This window comes from Podarcis vaucheri (assembly GCF_965113315.1).
Source record: "Podarcis vaucheri genome assembly, chromosome: 9".
NCBI lineage: Eukaryota > Metazoa > Chordata > Lepidosauria > Squamata > Lacertidae > Podarcis > Podarcis vaucheri.
Window position 1 is genome coordinate 37199234 of NC_138767.1, and position 18874 is coordinate 37218107.

Consider the following 18874-nt stretch of genomic DNA (forward strand, 5'->3'; position numbering starts at 1 on the left):
CCACAAGATAACATTTGACCTCAACCTACATCTATCTTACATTAGCATCACAAGTACTTATTACAGTACAAATGTATAGAACATACTGAAGCTATGTGTTTCACAATACTTATGAACACTGCAATATTTTATATTGAGGATTTCCCCCAAAGTCTCAGGAGCACAGAGTTCTCTCTTAATATAATATATTCATGTTGTGATAGCAATACAGTGATACTGACGATAATGCTTTTTAATATCTTGGAGGCCTAATACAATGTTAAGTGAAATTCAATTATTTATGTAAGCCATCCAGTCGCCTTGCATGGAAATTTTGATTAGTTTTTCCACTGTTATGTTTTATCTCCAGTAGGTGGAGCCACTTAATAAGCCTGAAACGCCAACATATAATCAGTTATTATTCAATTAAACCGGTATCCTAGGCTATGTACACAAAACCAGCTCAAAATGTCCCCCCCCCCACTCACTGCATTTCAAGTTATATTTACATGTTGCTGTATGCACCAGAGAGAGGCCAGAGATGTCGTCACCTAATGCAAAATACCTGTTAGGTTTCACTGCACCTGTAACATCTGCCCCCCAACTCCTAGTCATGAAACTGCCACCAGTTCATGAACAGCTGTGTCAAATGTACACACCTCAGCTTAATTGTGAAGTGAATGTGGCTTAAATTTTCAAAGTTGGAAGTTGGTTTGAAGGAAAACACATCAAGCAACAGTATCCCTCAAGAAGCTAAAGGAAATATGAGGATTGTGGCTAGCATCCTGTGTAAAAGGTAAAGGTAATGGGACCCCTGACCATTAGGTCCAGTCGTGACCGACTCTGGGGTTGTGGCGCTCATCTCGCTTTATTGGCCGAGGGAGCCGGCATACAGCTTCCGAGTCATGTGGCCAGCATGACTAAGCCGCTAATAGAGAACCAGAGCAGCGCATGGAAATGCCGTTTACCTTCCCGCCAGAGCAGTACCTATTTATCTACTTGCACTTTGACATGCTTTCGAACTGCTAGGTTGGCAGGAGCAGGGACTGAGCAACGGGAGCTCACTCTGTTGCAGGGATTCGAACCGCCAACCTTCTGATCAGCAAGTCCTAGGCTCTATGGTTTAACCCACAGCACCACCCGTGTCCCTTTTAGCATCCTGTGTACATAGTTTCAAACAATGGCAGTGGGAGTGTACTGGAGCTACAGTACATGGTAATGTGTACACCATTTTAGAGCCTCCCCCGGTGGGCTCAGTCCGGATTACATGTTAAACTTAGGTCCCATTGAACAAAGTCATGGCTAACTTGCCTCACTGTTTTCAATGATGTCTAACTTAGCCTACTTAATTCAACGATTCTGGGGTTTCCAATATTCTGAAGGGATGTTTAAGCATCAAATGCACTACCGCCCTTTTACAGGAAGGGATCTGCACAAATCCTTTTCTGATATTATACTGGATGAAAAGTAACACACAAGAAATTGACCTGTGCCATTTCCTTGTAGCATCTGAAGATGGAGCTTTGAGGCAATGCTCACAGGTGTACTTAAGAGCCCAAAGGCACAACAGCCAAGCAACAGCCCACCTTTGACAGCAACCTATATCCAAGCCTCAGTGTGCAAAAAGCAGAGAGGAGGATCATGACCTGAAAAGCAAACAACTACAGATTGTTCAAGTAAAATAGCCTATGCTATACAATATAACCTGCAGTTCTCTGAAGCAGCAGAGGACCCCTGCCTCTCAGCTCTGCAACTGCATACTGAAAATTACATGCATGCAATTGCAAAATACAATAGTAACCTCTTTTTTTGCATATTTGCAAGGTATACAAGTTAAGCCTTACCTCTCTGCTTTGCTGGGGGAAGGGAATACAAAAGACTTTGTACTTTCTCTTCAGTAAGATTTGCAGCAAAGGTGCAAACAGTAGCCCTCAAAATTTCAAGCAACTGGAGTATTTTTCACTTACTACAACAGCAGACCTTGAAGAACAGGTTGTTCTGCTGCAATGGTATTTAAGGCTCTCCTGCATACATACTTTCCTTCCTTCCTTTTCTCTCTACTCAGCTGATGACCCAGAGGGCCTCATAAGTTACCATGGGGTCCTTTATAACCCTATGTAAACATATGAACAATTACCTACCTGAAAGCTAGTACACCTGCATAACTTGGATTTAAAGGAATGTGCAGACATTCTTATGTTGCATTCACAAATAATTTCTTTTATAGGAGAGCTGCCTCACAATATCACCACTTTTTACAGAAATAATGGTATATAACCAACATCAACACAGAAAATAACCACCTTCATTTAGTAACAGGGATCAGAAAAAAGGTAGCATAGGCCAGTGGAATATGCTTAATTTCATCCCATCTTTGTCACAATCTTTTGTTCACTTCACTGTGAATACTGCCAACGTGGCTAGCCACCAGCTGAGGAATTAAATAGGTCAAAGATATGGAGAAGATGGTGCTTCTTGATTAATGCCACATTTAAGCAAGTGAACCCTGGAGTTCTAAGAAGCTTGAATAAAATTCAATACAGTATAATTAGACATTACATACTAAACCAAAAGGTTTTATTTATAAAAGCCTCATAGCTCAGGATTATTCATACAATATAGAGTCAATTAACCATTTGCTTCATGAATGTAATTCTAGTTAAAGACCCATTACCTAAGCTTTTTGGAATGGATTAATGTCTTCTCCAATATTTGGACTGCACTTCGTACATTCAAGGACTGAGTTGCCCTTTTGCGTAGCACTGTAGTTTATTATTTTTATTAGCTTATTTTATGTGGGGTGAAATAACATTAATTGTCATTATATTTGCTCTTGTAGAACTTCAAGGAGGAATTCAACTGGGAGAGCAGCTTTGAGGCATTATCCTGAAACTTTACAGCATTTGGGGGCCCTTTGAATTAGGAATGTGAAGAGCATCTTACTCATGTCCATGGAGTTTTCCACTATCCATTTTATCATGTTGGCTCTCAACAGATCTCCGTCTTGCTCAAGAAACAGGTGCGCATTCAGCTGTTAGTCACCACGCTAGTTCACTTCAGGGTAATTGAACATCATCTACAGCCCCCATGCAAAGGCTGCAAAGATCAGTTAGCTGTCAAACTTTCTTTCACTTCCACAGTGGATCTGGGGGGGGGGGAATCCCTTCACTGTGAGTTTTGCTGCTGCTCTTCACAGCCTTTGCATAACATAAAACATCTTGCTTCATCAAGGAGACTTATGGGGGAAAGCTGCAAGGAGCTGTGATAAGTGTCAAGTAGTCATGGGGAACCTTTTCACCATAGAGGTGAAACTGACAAGAGGTCTGAAGTTCCTTGTCAATTTCATATCTAGTGTAAAAGTATTTCTAAGTACTGATGGCTCAATGAGATGAAAGGTTCCCAGTTTCACTACAGTTCTTCTCAGCCTCTCTATACAATTTTCTGAGATTCTGCAAAGTGCTTTAAATAGCATCACATCTAGTTTTTCTTTCTGAGCAGCATGTCAAGATATTACAACATCCAGCCACCAAGAATTTCTCCTATCAGCAGAAAACAAACTGAGTATGATGTAGCAAAGAGTGGGTTTTTAAAAAAATATTATTATTAAAAAATACTTGTACACCCCAGTGGAACTGCAATTCCTGGATCACAATTTGAACCTTATGGATTATTGTAGCATCCATGCTTTGGGTGAAAGAGTCAGATAAAAATGAAATGAAACAATGGAAGATTTGTCTGCATAGGCATTATGGCACTGTCAGGATAGTCTAAATCAGCCTTTTTCAACCTGAGGGTCCCCAGATGTTGTTGAACTACAACTCCCATCACCCCTAGCTAGCAAGGCCAGAACTTGGGGATCATGGGAGTTGTAGTCCAACAACATCTGGGGACCCACAGGTTGAGAACTGCTGGTCTAAATGCTATGTTTCTAGTACCCTCATTTGGATGTTATGGGTATGAGGCACAGTTGGAAGCACAACTGGTCTAGAACCATCCCAACCTATTAGCTAGATATTATTCATGGTTGCCACCATTCTCCTCCTCCTGCACATCTTCTGGCTTACACAGATGGCATGGAAAGAGAGGCCAGCATGGAGAATGGAAGAAGCAGCAGGGGTATCTCCTGGTACTCAAGAGTTAGAAAGGGACTATTCCAACTCGCTCCTCAATGTAGGCTCTACAATGCAGCATGCAAGTGCAGCATCTCACACAGGTGACTGTCCAACCTTAGCTTATATGAGGTAAAGGAGAGTCCATCACCTTCCCAAGACATGTTTATTCCACTGTCAAACCACTCATACTGCTATGAAATCTCTTCCAATGTTGAGCCAAGATCTGTTTGCCTTCATAATTTCTGCCCCCCCCGAAAGAAAACAACTCTGTTCCACCTTTTGCATGACAGCCCTTCAGATATTTGAAGACCATGATTGAATCTCCCCTTAAGCTTAACTTCTCTTGGCTAAACAAACCCTCCTCTTTCAACTACTACTCACAGGACTTGGTTTCCATCCTCATCTCCATTCTGATCACCATCCTCAGGATATGTTCCTGTTGGTCAGCATCTGTTCTCAGATGTGGCATCCAGAACTGGATTCAAGACTCCAGATGGGGCATGAACAGCAGAATAGAGTGTAACCCTTACTTCTCATGATCAGGATACCATGCTTCTATTAATGCAGCCCAAGACTGCACCGGCCCTATTAGCAGCCACGTCACAGCACACAATCCAGTCCTGTCAAGCACCTATTATTTTGCAAAATGAGCCTGGAATTTTTGGAAATATATATATTCATGTACAGTTTGTCACTTTTACAATATTACTGTTTCTAATGCCATCAATGATGACCTACATGAATAAGAGTAGGATGGATATTTGGAAAAGTTGTTCTGTGAGGTTGTCAAAAAAAGGGGGGGGGGAGTTCCAGTTGGCTGATGGCTCTCTCTGGCAAATAGGGCTTTTTATTTTAGGAAACAAGATTTCTTGGGAAGATAAATGTCACATTACAGGACAGTTGTGCCCATTTGCCTAGAGACACCCTGATAAGGTCAGAGATGATGACCTTTCATCATGCAGCCAGAAAAGGGGCATGCAACCCTAAAGGTCTACAATCAATATGTCAGTCTACTTGTTACACAATAAGAGACTGAGCAGAGAGTATAGGAAGCCGAGAGACAGAGCCATTTGGGGGCAAAACCCTCTGCAGCACCTAAATGAGCATTGTGAAGCATCCAAGGTCACCTTATTTTATCCTTCCTCTGTGCTAGTAACTAGCCATCTAGTTACACAGAGCAACTGCCTTTGATAACTATATCTCTGCAGATCACATGTGACTGTGTTGAATGACTGTGAGCTCTTAAAGAGGTGAAATCAATAAACAGTTTTTGAAAACTAGTGCTATTGCCTTGGTCTCTGTGCTTTCCTCCTCCAATATTCCAAGTCATGGGGGGAAATGCAAATTTTAAACAATGTCAGAGATTTGACTAGAGCAAGCAGGGGGTGACATGGTGGATAGTGGCTTTTTAAAACAAGGTTTGAGTACAGCAAGAAGGGTGTTGGGTAATGCACTGTTGTGCTAGCCTTTTAGTGTTGGCTTCTGTGTTTTACCCATCTCTGCTACTGATTCTTATTAAAATTAGTTGGTTGGGCACAATGGCTCAGAGTCTCTCCATCTCTGCTTCACTCAGATCTCTGCCATAGTTTGAGCACAGCAAGAAGGAAGAAACACTGAAAGGGGGAAAATGCTGTTTTAAACTTCTCCCCCTTTCACTCCTCAGCTGCTTCATGTGAGGGAGATAAAGGATACAGAGCCCTCAAACATTCCATAGTACCTTCCCACAGAGTATTTCACTTCTCCATCAAGACGTTCCAGATACAATGTAGTAATTTAGAAGAAATGTTTTATTAACACGTGAACACCATATATGTACATCCGTCAAGTGAACTTAGCCTTCTGTAACTGAACAACCTTAATGAAAGGGATTGCATTTAAGGTTTTATTCATCTTAAAGATACAGCAAACCTATCAACATGGGTACGTGCACAAAGGAGGCTACAAAGTAAGAGAGAAGCAGCAGCACAGAAAAGGGGTGATGGTCTTTGTGCAAGGGAGAGTTGGAAAAAAGGAGGAAGGAGGAGGTAGGGAAAAGGGGATGAAGATGATAATGGTGTGCAGAGGAGGCTGCAGAATAGGAAAGAGGATAAGGCATAGATATGGTGGTGATCTATGTGCAAGGGTCTAGATTCAGGTAGGTAGCCGTGTTGGTCTGACGTAGTCGAAATATATATATATAAATGTCCAGTGGCACCTTAGGTAAAGGTAAAGGGACTCCTGAACATTAGGTCCAGTCGTAGCCAACTCTAGGGTTGCGGCGCTCATCTCACTTTATTGGCTGAGGGAGCCGGCGATAGCTTCTGGGTCATGTGGCCAGCGTGACTAAGCCACTTCTGGCAAACCAGTGCAGCGCACGGAAATGCCGGTTACCTTCCCGCTGGAGCGGTACCTATTTATCTACTTGCACTTTGATGTGCTTTCAAACTGCTAGGTTGGCAGGAGCAGGGACCGAGCAACAGGAGCTCACCGTCTCTTCAGTGTATCTGACGAAGAGCAAACTTAGTTGGTCTCTAAGGTGCTACTGGACATTTTTTATTATTTTTTATCTATGTGCAAGGGAGAATTGAAAAAAGTGAGGAGGAAGGTAGAAAGAAAAGGGGGGGGGTGAAAAGAGGAGGTGCAAAGGGGATCACAAAAAGGAGGGAGGAGGGACCAGGGGAATGGGCTTGAAGACGGAAGCAGTGGCATGGAATGGTTTGAAAAAGAGGGCCCTCATAATTGGGTGGAAGGTGAAAAGGATAATTCATAGCTGCAATGTGTGGGAGGAGGAAGATTCTGGTGGTTTACATGTGGGTGGTTTATGTGCGGGGGGGGTGTCCCCACAAAAGGAGGCGGCATGCACATGGAGTGAAGGTGAAAACAGGTGCAAAGTGGGATTGCAGAAGAGAGAGAGAAATTGTTTCAGAATAGGACTGGGAAGGTGAAAGTGAGCTTAGTAGTTGCATGGGCTGGGAAAGGGAAGTTATAGTGGGTTAATGTGGGGGGGGGTGACAGTGGAGTTGGTGAACTGAGTGATCAGAAATTCAGCCCTTAATAAATAGAATCTCTCTGTACAGCAAGTATGATAATCCACACAATGTTGGGACTTCATTTTGAAAAAGGGAAATCTACAGCCTGAATTCTATGGAAAGAGACATGGAAAATATTAACTTTAATTTTCTCCTGCAAACACAGAGACCGTACAGTGCTTTACAACAATCCCCTACCTTAAAAAATGAATGCTTTCTACTTGCTTTATCCTGCAGTGAAATCATAATACTGTGCTGATGACACCATAGATAGTTACCATGGAAACTGATCTCTCAAATTCAGCCTTAAGAAAGTACTCAAACATTGGTCTTCAAGAAGGATCAGAGATAATATATTCCTAATTTAAAGCTAGCTATCTAAGAAATAAATCGAGGGTATGCAGATTTTAACATAAAATACCACAAGCATGTAAAACAACCAGCAAACCACACCACAGAAGTGTTGCATCAAAAGAAAGGTACAAAAAAAAACCATTTAAACAATTAAGTGTTACTGCTTGGTTGTCTTTATTCTTTTCTATAGGGTGCCAGAATGCACACAGATTTGTAGGAAATTCTATTTTGTAGGATTTCTATTTTGATTCCATAACATCCAAACAACAATTTCCCTTAAAATAATGTCTTCCATTTGCTAATCTACTACAAGCAACTTACTATTCAGCCTCCCTGCTGCGCGCGCACACACACACACACTCAGCCACAAATATAAAATGTTATAGCAAATTGGGGTGGCGAGTACATGCACAGTAAATCATGCATATGTTAGCTTTGCCTCCTACAGTAAAGACATTACTGTAGAAATTGCAACAGAAAATCCCAAGGTGAAACCTGTGCCACACAGTTTTAAAGCACCAGTGTTTTAATGGGTCAGTAGCTGTAGGGAATTTAAAAAATGTTAAAGCCACAGAGAACATTCTCCACAGCAATTCATAATATTAGTTATCTATTACTGGATGCCTAAGTTTGGGCACTCAGCACTTGCATTCGCAGAAATGTTACAAATTGACAGCATCACAAGATCTTGTGTGAGTAGCAGTCCTGTTTATTTATATCACAAAGTCAAGATGCACAGAGCTGGAAAGAACCTGATGGGTCACCTATTCTAAGTTGGAGTAGATGATCCTCAGCGTCCCTTCCAATGATGATAGTAATAATAATGTGATTATTTGTACCCTGTCCATCTGATTGGATTGCCCCAGCCACTCTGCACGGCTTCCAGCAGTCTAAGATTTCTGGGCTAAACACAAACTGTAGAAAACACTACAGAACCTGTTCTTTAACAAGTAAGATACAGTGGATATGTGTGGGTTGTCAAGCACAGGATCACAGTGGTAATTAGTCACTCATTTCTTTTCAAGAGTAAACAAAACCAAAGATCTTATTAATACTGTCATAAAACATACCTCGTTGCTAATGGTGGTGCTTTGACCCTCTGACTTTTATCTTTACACCCTACCCATGATCCCTTAGCCATATACCTCACAAACTACTTGTTCTTTTACTTTTGGTTTTTTCTGTTTGTCAAAGTGCTTCTCTAGCTGCTCCTTTGGTCTCATGATTCCCCCAATGCTCCCTTAACTAATTAGCCAGCAGTTGTGACTCTGATTGTCCCTGTTGCTTTCTGAAAAAAGCTCAGTCTCCCACTCATTGCATTGAAAAGCTGCCCACCTCTTTGCTCCTTGTTATCTGGTTCTCACTCTCAGCTCACTACCTATAATGTCATTTGCTGTTAATTCTCTTCGTTCTCCTTTCCCACTCTCACCTTTGCACCACCCACCATGCTTTTCCTTATGCTTAGAAGAACAAGCCCTTCTATTTCCATTAGCAAAAATTCATTTAATTTAATTTTTTGTTAAAAGAGAGTCCGGATTCATCTTTCAATTGTCACTGTAGCTCCACTGGCACATATTTAGTGCAAAATAAACAAAATAAACATTAAGTAGTGATGTATGGAAGTGAGAGCTGGACCATAAAGAAGGCTGATAGCCGAAGAATTGATGCTTTTGAATTATGGTGCTGGAGGAGACTCTTGAGAGTCCCATGGACTGCAAGAAGATCAAACCTCTCCATTCTGAAGGAAATCAGCCCTGAGTGCTCACTGGAAGGACAGATCATAAAGCTGAGGCTCCAATACTTTGGCCACCTCATGCGAAGAGAAGACCCTGGTGTTGGGAAAGATGGAGGGCACAAGGAGAAGGGGACTGCAGAGGACGAGATGTTTGGACTGTGTTCTCGAAGCTACCAGCATGAGTTTGACCAAGCTGCGGGAGGCAGTGGAAGACAGGAGTGCCTGGTGTGCTCTGGTCCATGGGGTCACGAAGAGTCGGACACGACTAAATGACTAAACAACAACAAACATTAAGACTGCAATATTATGCATGCTAGTAAGTCCCATTGAACTCCATGGGAATTACTTCTGAGCACACATACAGAGGATCCCACTGCAAGTAGTAACTGTGACCGACAACAGGACAAACCTCCCAAGTCTATTTTTCATGCTAGAAACCAGTTGCGACTATGACCCCACTATTCAGATAGTTTGCACAAACCACAATGATATATTTATTTTGAAAACAGCATATAAATTTATGTCAAAGAGGCATCTGTCAACTGCCTTTCCCTCTATTTCCTACCGAGCCTGGTAAGGGTTAAGTGCGTGCACTTGACTCTTCCTCTGAATACTGTTTTCAAGGAGAGCCTAAAGCAGATTAAAATATGTCAGAAACTTCAAAGCAGAAGACTGTTCTTTCAAAGAGGTTTCCTTGTAGCACACACACACACACACAAAATTAAGCACTGCAAGCAATTCTAGACTCCACTATAGAGATGCAATTTGATAAATAATCTCCCAACATTCAAGGCCAGAATCATGCAAAACTATACCATCAGCACTTTCATCTACCAACTCGCCTCCTCTCTCTTTCCTGTGGCCTTTTCATTTTATTCAGCTCTTCAGTGATAATAAAAATGTGCTTCCTACCACTTAGATGAGGCGCCACATGCTCTGCTGGTAGAGGGTCGTTTCCATTTTCCGTAGTGATGCTGGGTATGTTGTCTTTTTCAAGAAGTCTATCCACCATTGCAATAATGCAGTTTAAACTCTTCCCCACATTGGCCCACACCCTGTCCTGAAAAAAGTATCAGTATCACCACTCAATATTTAAAAATGCATTTAAAGACACAACAGTAGATTCATTAGTTTCCTTACTATAGTGAATAATAACAAAACAATATATTCCAGCCTTGAATCTACTTCAGCAGAAGATCTTTGCTACTTACTTCAAAGGTACAATTGCAGAATAAATTATTCTAGGATTGTCGCTACGTTTAGAATTGCCACAGACTATTCAAGAGGAGCATCCATGTTAGTATATTGCAGCAAAGAGAAAGACACATGTAATACCTCAAAGACTGACAAATATGTCACATATACAGTTGTGGACCACAGCTCCCACTTTCTCAAATTTATTTTGGCAAAAATTATTCTTGTGCATCTGAAGCTGTTTGGGCTGATGTATATTCTAAGGGAAGAGTATAGCTATTTTCTTCAAGATGAAATACATTAGTACATGTTTACATAACTGATGAGAAGCCCAGTCCCTGAAGATACTCAATACCTCCAAGTGGGAAGTGGCATTTTTAAAAGTCATATAAAATTAAATTCGTATCCCACCCTTCCTGTGAAAGGAGCACAGGGCAGCAAGAATCACATGATAAAGCAACAAAACATCCTAAAAACAATTCCAGTACAGATGCAGACAGGGAAATGTCTCAACTTAAAAGGCTTCTTGGAAGAGGAAGGCCTTTAGTAGGTGCCCAAAGGATGCCGTTTTTTAATATTCAAGGGGAAGGAATTCCAAAGGGAAGGTGCAACAACACAAAAGGCCCCATTTCGACATTATGAAGAATGGACCTCCTGATAACACGATATCTGCAAGAGGCCCTTACCTGCAGAGTGCAGTGATTGATAGGGTATACAAGTGAGGCCATCTTTCAGGTATCCTGGTCCCAAGCTATAGAGGGCTTTGTACATCAAACTAGCACCTTTAACTTATCTAGTAGCTATCTGACAGCCAGCGCAATTCTTTCAACAGTGGGATAATATGTTGACTATATCCTGCCCCAGTGAGCATTCGAGCTGCCCACATTTTGCACTAATTACAACTTCTGGACAAATCTCAAGTGCAGCATTGCAGTAATACAGCCTGTGATTACCAGCTCACAGATGACACTGGTCAGGTGTCCTAGCTACTGAGGTCACCCAGGCCTCTAGGAACAAAACAGAACCAGGAGCACCTCCAGACTATGAACCCGCTCTTTCAAGGGCAGTATGGCCCCACCCAAAGCAGGCAATTGACCAATTATCTGTTCTTGGGAACCATTCACCTACAGCACCTCATTTTTGCCACAATTCAGTGTCTACCACTGAGTCCAGGGACCAGTTCAGGGTTTGCACAGCCTCTCTTCATTTGGGTGCTACTGAGAAATATAGGTGGGCACCACCAGCATACTGATGAGGCCTTGCCCCAAATCTCTGAATCTCTAAATTGCTTCATATAGATGTGAAACAACATTGGGGACATAACGGTACCCTATGATATCCCACAGCACATCTGCCAAGGGGCCAAAAGACAATCACTCATTATCATTCTTGGAAACCAACCCATAGGACTGGAACTACTGTAAAACAGCGCCTCTATACCCATCCCACTGAGTTGGCTGAGAAGGAGAACATGGTCAATAGTACTGAAAGCCACTGAGAGATCAAGAAAGAATAACTGGGTTGTGCTCACCATCTTTAAGTTCAGCTCCATAATTTTTTGAGGGCTAGTAAACATTTCATTGTGTTTGCAAGTATGCAAAGCATAGCATGGATGCCTGTGGTGTTGTGGTTTATGTTTGCAGTGGGTCAGTGGCAGAGAACACATTCTAAGAATAAAAAGGAACTGTGGTGGATTAAAGCTGTGACTTCAAACAATTGTGCTTACTTGACTGTTCATTAACAGCAGGTTTTAATAGGCCATGGAAATCAGGAAACAAGTTTTATGGGGAGAGAATCAGATGCCTTAAGCAGTGATATATCAGGTTTAATCAGCATTACATAACTGTTCAGCACGTCACAGTTACTTGTAAACTCAACTACTGGATCTTCAATCACATGGTAAAGCTAGCTTACAATATCTAGCTAGCTTCACGTTTCTGATCAGCTGTTGAAATAAGGTAAAAGCACATGGGCTGAATTATCAACAAGATCGTCAGCAGCTATTTCTATCTGCCCATGAAACAAAAGGAACAGTATAACAATAATTTAAAGACAGGTAAAAGTGGAATATTTCTAAAGAGATATGTGAAAGTGCAGGATAGAATGCCAAGTAGGAGAAAATTATAACATGATGATAATGTTGTAGAAGAGTTCAAAAGCTTATACAAGCTCAGTCTGCAGCATGAATACATTTTTTTTAAAGTACAGTATTGTGCCAGCAATTATTGACATGTATATGCCCTATCTGCCATAACCAGCCACCTTGCATCTGCATCTTTATATAAAAGGTTTGCAGGGTTGTTGTTTTTTGCAAACATTAGTCCTTTATAAATAACTCTGGTTTGTGTTTACTTTTCATATTTCTGGGTACTGCTTTTAATAGCTGACAAATCTCCTACTTACCAGATTATTTCTAAAGACCTACCTGACTAATGGATTATAGAATGAACAAATGATCTAATCACCTGTGGACTCAAGAGAGGAATTATGAAGGAATGTGATTTTAGTTTAAATGTTTTTATTTCATAGGAAATAATTTATTTCCCTTGGGTGTTTACTCAGAAAACTTATCTCCCTCTGCTTTTCTCTCTCTCTGGTTTAAAAATCTATATACCAGAACCTACCCCCCCCATCTCTGACAAACCCTGAAATCAAACCTGACTCACTCCTGTTAAAAACAACAACACCCTGCTTAGCAATAAGTTATTCATGTCCTTGTTCTGTAAGTGCACACATGTTTATCTGAACTAAAACTTCACCCCCGTGGGAGTTATCACAGTGGTAAAATTAAACTCGTGAGTTTTTCTCAATCCCCGAGTTGATTTGCCCTTATTTGATCTTTTTATTTCTGAAAGACAACTAAAATAAGCCTTTGGTAAAAATCAATGCTAAATTTCTATTTCATTTCAAGCATAACAAGCACAACAACATGATGTTTAAAGACTGTATTGTACTCGCACTGAAAGAAGTATGCAACCTTCCAACTTTTGCAAAAATGAAAAACGAAAAATAGAAATCCCCCTTAACCTTGACAAACATGCTTCTAACAGTTCAATCTTCCGTATGTTTACTCATTAGCAAGAAACACTGTTCAATGAGATTTTACTCACAGCTTAGTGTGCATAAGACAGCGGTCTACGATAGTGAAATAGAAATAACTGGCATGTTTATTAACTAAGGGCCAAACTAGACATGGCATTAAGGGTTTATTTGCAGTGTGTGTGTGTGTGTGTGTGTGTGTGTGTGTGTGAGAGAGAGAGAGAGAGAGAGAGAGAGAGAGAGAGAGAGAAATGTAAATAGAAACAACAAGGCAAGGGGCTTGATACCTGTCACGATCAAGCAGAGTAACCCTTTCCTCCCCTGCTGCAGCCCTGAAGAAACTATGACTTTCCTCCCAATGCAATTAGCAGTTTCAAAGGAGTTATTTTTGTGAAGGCCACAGAAGTGGACAAAAGAGTTAAACCCACCCCCACCCTCAACCCCGCTTCCTGCCTGCTGAGATCCTGATAATGATCACCCTCCCACGGTGCCTATTTATATTATTGTTTCTTATTATTTACTTCAGTTTTTTAGAGTAGCTGTTTGTGGCAAAGTACCCCCTCCTTCCCTTTCCTCATCTTTCCACAATCCAGCCTCCAGATATTGCAGCATGGTATTCAGTGTTTTGACTTAGCACAAATGTTTGTTTACAATTCAGTTTTGACACAAAGAAAAGATAAAAATTGGAAAGAGAGAGAAAGGTAAAATGTAGACAAGAAAACACAAACACATAACCATACAACAATATCACTAAAGAGAAACAGGTTCTGAATCTGAATCAGAGGCTCAAATTGGCCCAATTCAGGCCAACTTGGATTATACCCAAAGCCACATGAACTTATACAATGACAGCTGAAGCATTTTGGGAAGTCTAGTATTAGGAGGACTGGTTCTTCCCACATTTTCATTTATGTTAGGCAATTAACTTCACTGGAAGTATTCCCAGTTTACACTGATAGCTACTGAGATATACTGGGACATGGGCCAAACTTCACTGTCACATTTTATGCAAGTCACTGAGGTTCAGAATAGCAATGATTAGCTCTATCCCCCCCTCCCTCTGCCTTCTGGTTCACAAGTGGGGGCAGAATCCTATTTTCCCTTTCAACCATTATAGTACAAGTGCATGTATATAAAGATTAAAATAGAATCACTGTAAGACATGTCCAAAAGGTACATTTTTCTTCCCCAAAGAAAAGTAAAACATCTTGGGAGGAGGAGGGCAAGCAAGCATTCAAAATCTGAATTGAAGCTGAGCTAAACTCTGGCAAATATTCTTGCTGCACAAAACTGTCCTCACTGCTTAGCAAGGTAGTCCTTTCTTCCCTCTGTCTGTACTATTTTTGATATTTCTCAACCATAACCCTTCTTGCTTCTGTGCTGCAACCGAACTTGCATGTTTATGTCCCCTAAAGTGTGGCTGAAATGTGCTTCCTTTTAGGTGGCAGCTCATCCCGGTTTTCTGCTTGAGGTGAAAAGGAAAATTGCTGTCCTGTGTATGTGCTTTGCTCCTCTTGCTTCCCCCTACCGCCCCCCCAAAAAAAACCAAAGTCTTGCTTACTGGCATCATGCAGCTATGGTTTCTGGGGAGATTGTGTGAGGGACCACAAGATTATGCAGAGGGCTCTGGATGCCTTGTGTGACCTCTCCTGGTAAGCATGGCACTCTGCCAGAATCCAGAAGCCACTGCTTTTTCAACAGTAGGGATGGGGGGGGGGAGAGAGAGAGAGAGGCATGCCCTTGGAATCTGCCACCTGAAGTGGCTGCCTCAGTTTGCCTCATGGCTGGGCTGTTCCTGCTTTCTTCTGTGTTTAAGCTGCAGTAAGATGACACACTTAAGATATTAAATATATATATTTAGGGACAATGATTACATAGTAATTGTGTCTTCTGTTGTTGTTGTTGTTGTAACATTTATATCCCCACCTTTTCTCCAAGGAGCTCAAGGTGCTGTATACGCTCCTCCTCCATTTTATCCTCACAACAACAACAACCCTGTGAGGCAAGTTAGGTGAGAGACTGTGACTGGCCCAGTGGCGTAGCGTGGGGGGTGCAGGGGGGGCCGGCTGCACCGGGCGCAACATTTGGGGGTTAGGGGGCGCAAATCCACAGGTTAGGGGGCGCAAATCCATGGGTTAGGGGGCGCAAATTACTTGCCTTGCCCCGGGTGCTGACAACCCACGCTACGCCACTGGACTGGCCCAAGTTCACCCAGCTTCATGGCTCAAGCAGGCATTTGAACACTGGTCTCCCAGGTCTTAATTCACAGGTCTTAATTCAACACGTTAACCACTACACCACACAGGTTCCTAGAAGATCTGTTTTGGCAAATCAACTGTATTATCTTCTCACATGCATACTGAAATGTCTCTTTTCAAAAATTTGGGTAAGTAAAGCCTGGACTTATAACTCTGGTTGTCTTTTCATATTTGTCCACCGCTGTTCATAAAGTACTTTCTAACCAGGCATGCTAACTAGCTAGAAATATACAATACTGGCTTCTAAATGGCACTCTGCCCACCTAACTCTTGCATTATGTATGGAGTGACTTTTTATCCTCCCTGAAGGGAGGCTTTGGAATGATAGAAACAGCTGGTGAGAGAAAACGGGAACAACTATTCAGAGACGATCTGTAACCATCAGGTGAAATATTTTTCTTTACGGAGTTAGCATTGCTTTGGTGCTGCCTAGGAATACCATGGCCAATTGCATTTTACTCAGCAGCCTAATCGGCATTGATCTTAACCGCCTGACAGTATTTGTAACTAACAGCGTTGCACAAACAGAAGCTTCCAGCATAAACTCTTAAAATGCCATTTTTTTCATGCAAACTTGTGAGAAAAGCTGCCCCACAGTTTGCAAGGTGGTACGAAGCATATCATTAATCTGCCAGCTCTCTCTGTCCTGGGCAGCCCCCCTTCTTTCTTTTCTTCCTTTGAAAGTGATGGGCAGGGGGGATGTGTCCCGCAGGGAGGTATCTGCGTAGTATATTAAAAAGCATTTGAACTGCTGCTTCTGGCATTTTAATTTTGTAGAGTTGTATATATGTGTTTGGGCACCACATATAAATTTTCAGTTGGAATGCATGATTATGCCTTCAAAAAGTTATATATATATCTATATAGCTTATTGATATAGCTTCTGGGATATCAACGGACTCCTGTATGGCCACTGTAGGTGGGAAACTGCTGGCACAGATAGGATCTTCGGTCTGATCTGGGGAGGCAGTTATTATGTTCTTAATAACTGACAGACCCTACTTCTCCCCTTCTGGCTCAACAAATTGCAAGCTGTGACCCAGTTTACCTTTTCCTTTGTAAGGTACAGTAGGAGAGAGAGAGGCTAAGCCAGACTTTAAATAGCCACATCTCTGATTGCTTGTGATGAACAAACAAATTGCCTCCAGGTAACAAGTCATGTAAGTTTTTGTAAACTCAAAATGGGAGTTTGTTCAGGTCATTGATTCATCCCTAGAACTGCTTCCCTCCACGCATCCAGTAAATCAACACTTTGGCTCCTACACTTTGTTCCGTGCAATGACAGTGATTCTTCAGTGAAATTTGGGAATGCGGTTGCCAGATTTTAATCCTCTGAATATTCTGAGGCAGCGATACTGGCTGTGGCCTTTGTGTCACTCCCTTTGTTGCTTGCCTTATTGTGCCATACTTTGCCACATTCATGAAGTCGCTTCTTGCATGTAACAAAGTGTGCTTAAGGTGTCACAGGAATCTGTTGCAGTTCCTGCAGCTGACTAAGATGGATGCTCCTATGGAATTAATAATAATAATAATAATAATAATAATAATAAAGCCCAAAGTGCATGCAATGGTACCCATAATTGACAATTTGTAATTGAATGGACTTATCCAAGAACATAACTTTGAGGCTACTTACCCACTCTTCCTCGTCATATTCCGAATGGTGAGGTATAGAATCTTGTCTCTTGATTTGGGATGGATGCTCCTGATTCGACTGATCTCCACTCTCTTCAGCACTGTTCCTTGGCACAGTTGGTTTTTTTAGGACACAACCTGGACGGGCTGTGTATAGAGCTAAAAGGGCACTTCTGATCAGCTGATCCTTAAATGCGTGTACAAATAACTCTGTCTAGAATTAAAATGAGTGTGCAGTCAGTAGTAAACAGGCAACATACATCTAATTTACAGTATAGCCTGTAGTTGCCACAATGGCGCCAAAGACTAGGTAAGGAAATGTATTTTGTTATCTATTTATATCAACTTCTCTTACTGCAAGGGTATGCTAAGCTTTTGAAAACAATGAAGTGTTGTGGCACCTTAAGAGACACAAATTCTCTCAATACAGTGGTGCCCCGCAAGACGAATGCCTCGCAAGACGGAAAACTCGCTAGACGAAAGAGTTTTCCCTTTTGGAGGTGCTTCGCAAAACGAATCTCCTATGGGCTTGCTTCGCAAGACGAAAATGTCTTGCGAGTTCCTGTGGGGTTTTTACCCTCCCCCCTTTTTCTAAGCCGCTAAACCGCTCATCAGCTGATCCGATAAGCCGCTAAAAGCCGCTAAAAGCCGCTAATCCGTCAATGGGCTTGCTTCGCAAGACGAAAAAACCGCTAGACGAAGAGAATCACAGAATGGATTCTTTTCGTCTTGCGAGGCACCACTGTATTTGTAATGCCCCTAAGGGTGCTGCAGAAAATAGCACCCCAATTTGCAAAGGGACACACGGTCCTGAGAAACTTGGGATCAAGTTTCAGCCCGGCACTAGTCTGCACACAACTGTGTGAGGGGAAATCAATTAGTGCAAAGTTGTTGTTGTTTGTGTGTATCTGTGTATCTGTGTATCTGTGTATGTATAAGGCACAGTAACTGCAGAAGCAGATGGGACCCAGAATTCAAAAATTTAGAGAACCCCTGGTTAAGCAACAACCAGCACAGGAGAGCCAATAGACAACTTGTGACAATCTTGTTGCCTGCTGTGATTCCATTATTAGCTAATTTCAAAGCATGATAAGAAGCAATGTTCCATGTTGACCGATGATGGCAAGTTTACAGTTCAAGAGATCACATAATTATCAAATGAATAATGTAATGTTTCACCCCTAGGCAAGCTTTTGTTCAATTAAAAGGTGCCTATCCCGAACAACTCTCTAAATTTCACATTCACCTCAGCAGAATTACACACAAAAACCTTTAAACTAGGACACCCACCTTCCTTCCTATTAAATCTCATTTATTTTTCTTGTATCAATTCAATCAACTGCTAGCACTCATCCTTCCTCCTTGTAGACATATCCATAGTGTGTACTAGAAACATCTGATTTAATTATTACACTACAAATGTGACATAAATCTCGATTTAGAAGAACATCACATTATTATTTTAAAAAACCCCAATGAATTCCATTAGAGGCACCAAGGTAAAAGAGTACACCAAAGATCTCCCCCTAAAATGTAGGCCAAAAATCTGAGAGACAGCAA

At 41.6% G+C, this 18874-nt stretch overlaps 1 protein-coding gene across 6 annotated transcripts in view; it reads right to left on the reverse strand.

Annotated features, from left to right (window-relative positions):
- INPP4B (inositol polyphosphate-4-phosphatase type II B) overlaps positions 1–18874 on the reverse strand; it is a gene marked incomplete at its 5' end in the record, with an annotated part of 260693 nt that overhangs the window by 43353 nt on the left and 198466 nt on the right. For all 6 annotated transcript variants that reach the window (XM_082237557.1, XM_082237558.1, XM_082237559.1 and 3 more), the window contains 2 exons: positions 10101–10248; positions 17316–17528. In XM_082237557.1, the coding sequence (XP_082093683.1) occupies positions 10101–10248; positions 17316–17528 (361 nt within the window). The remainder of the gene's footprint in view (positions 1–10100; positions 10249–17315; positions 17529–18874) is intronic.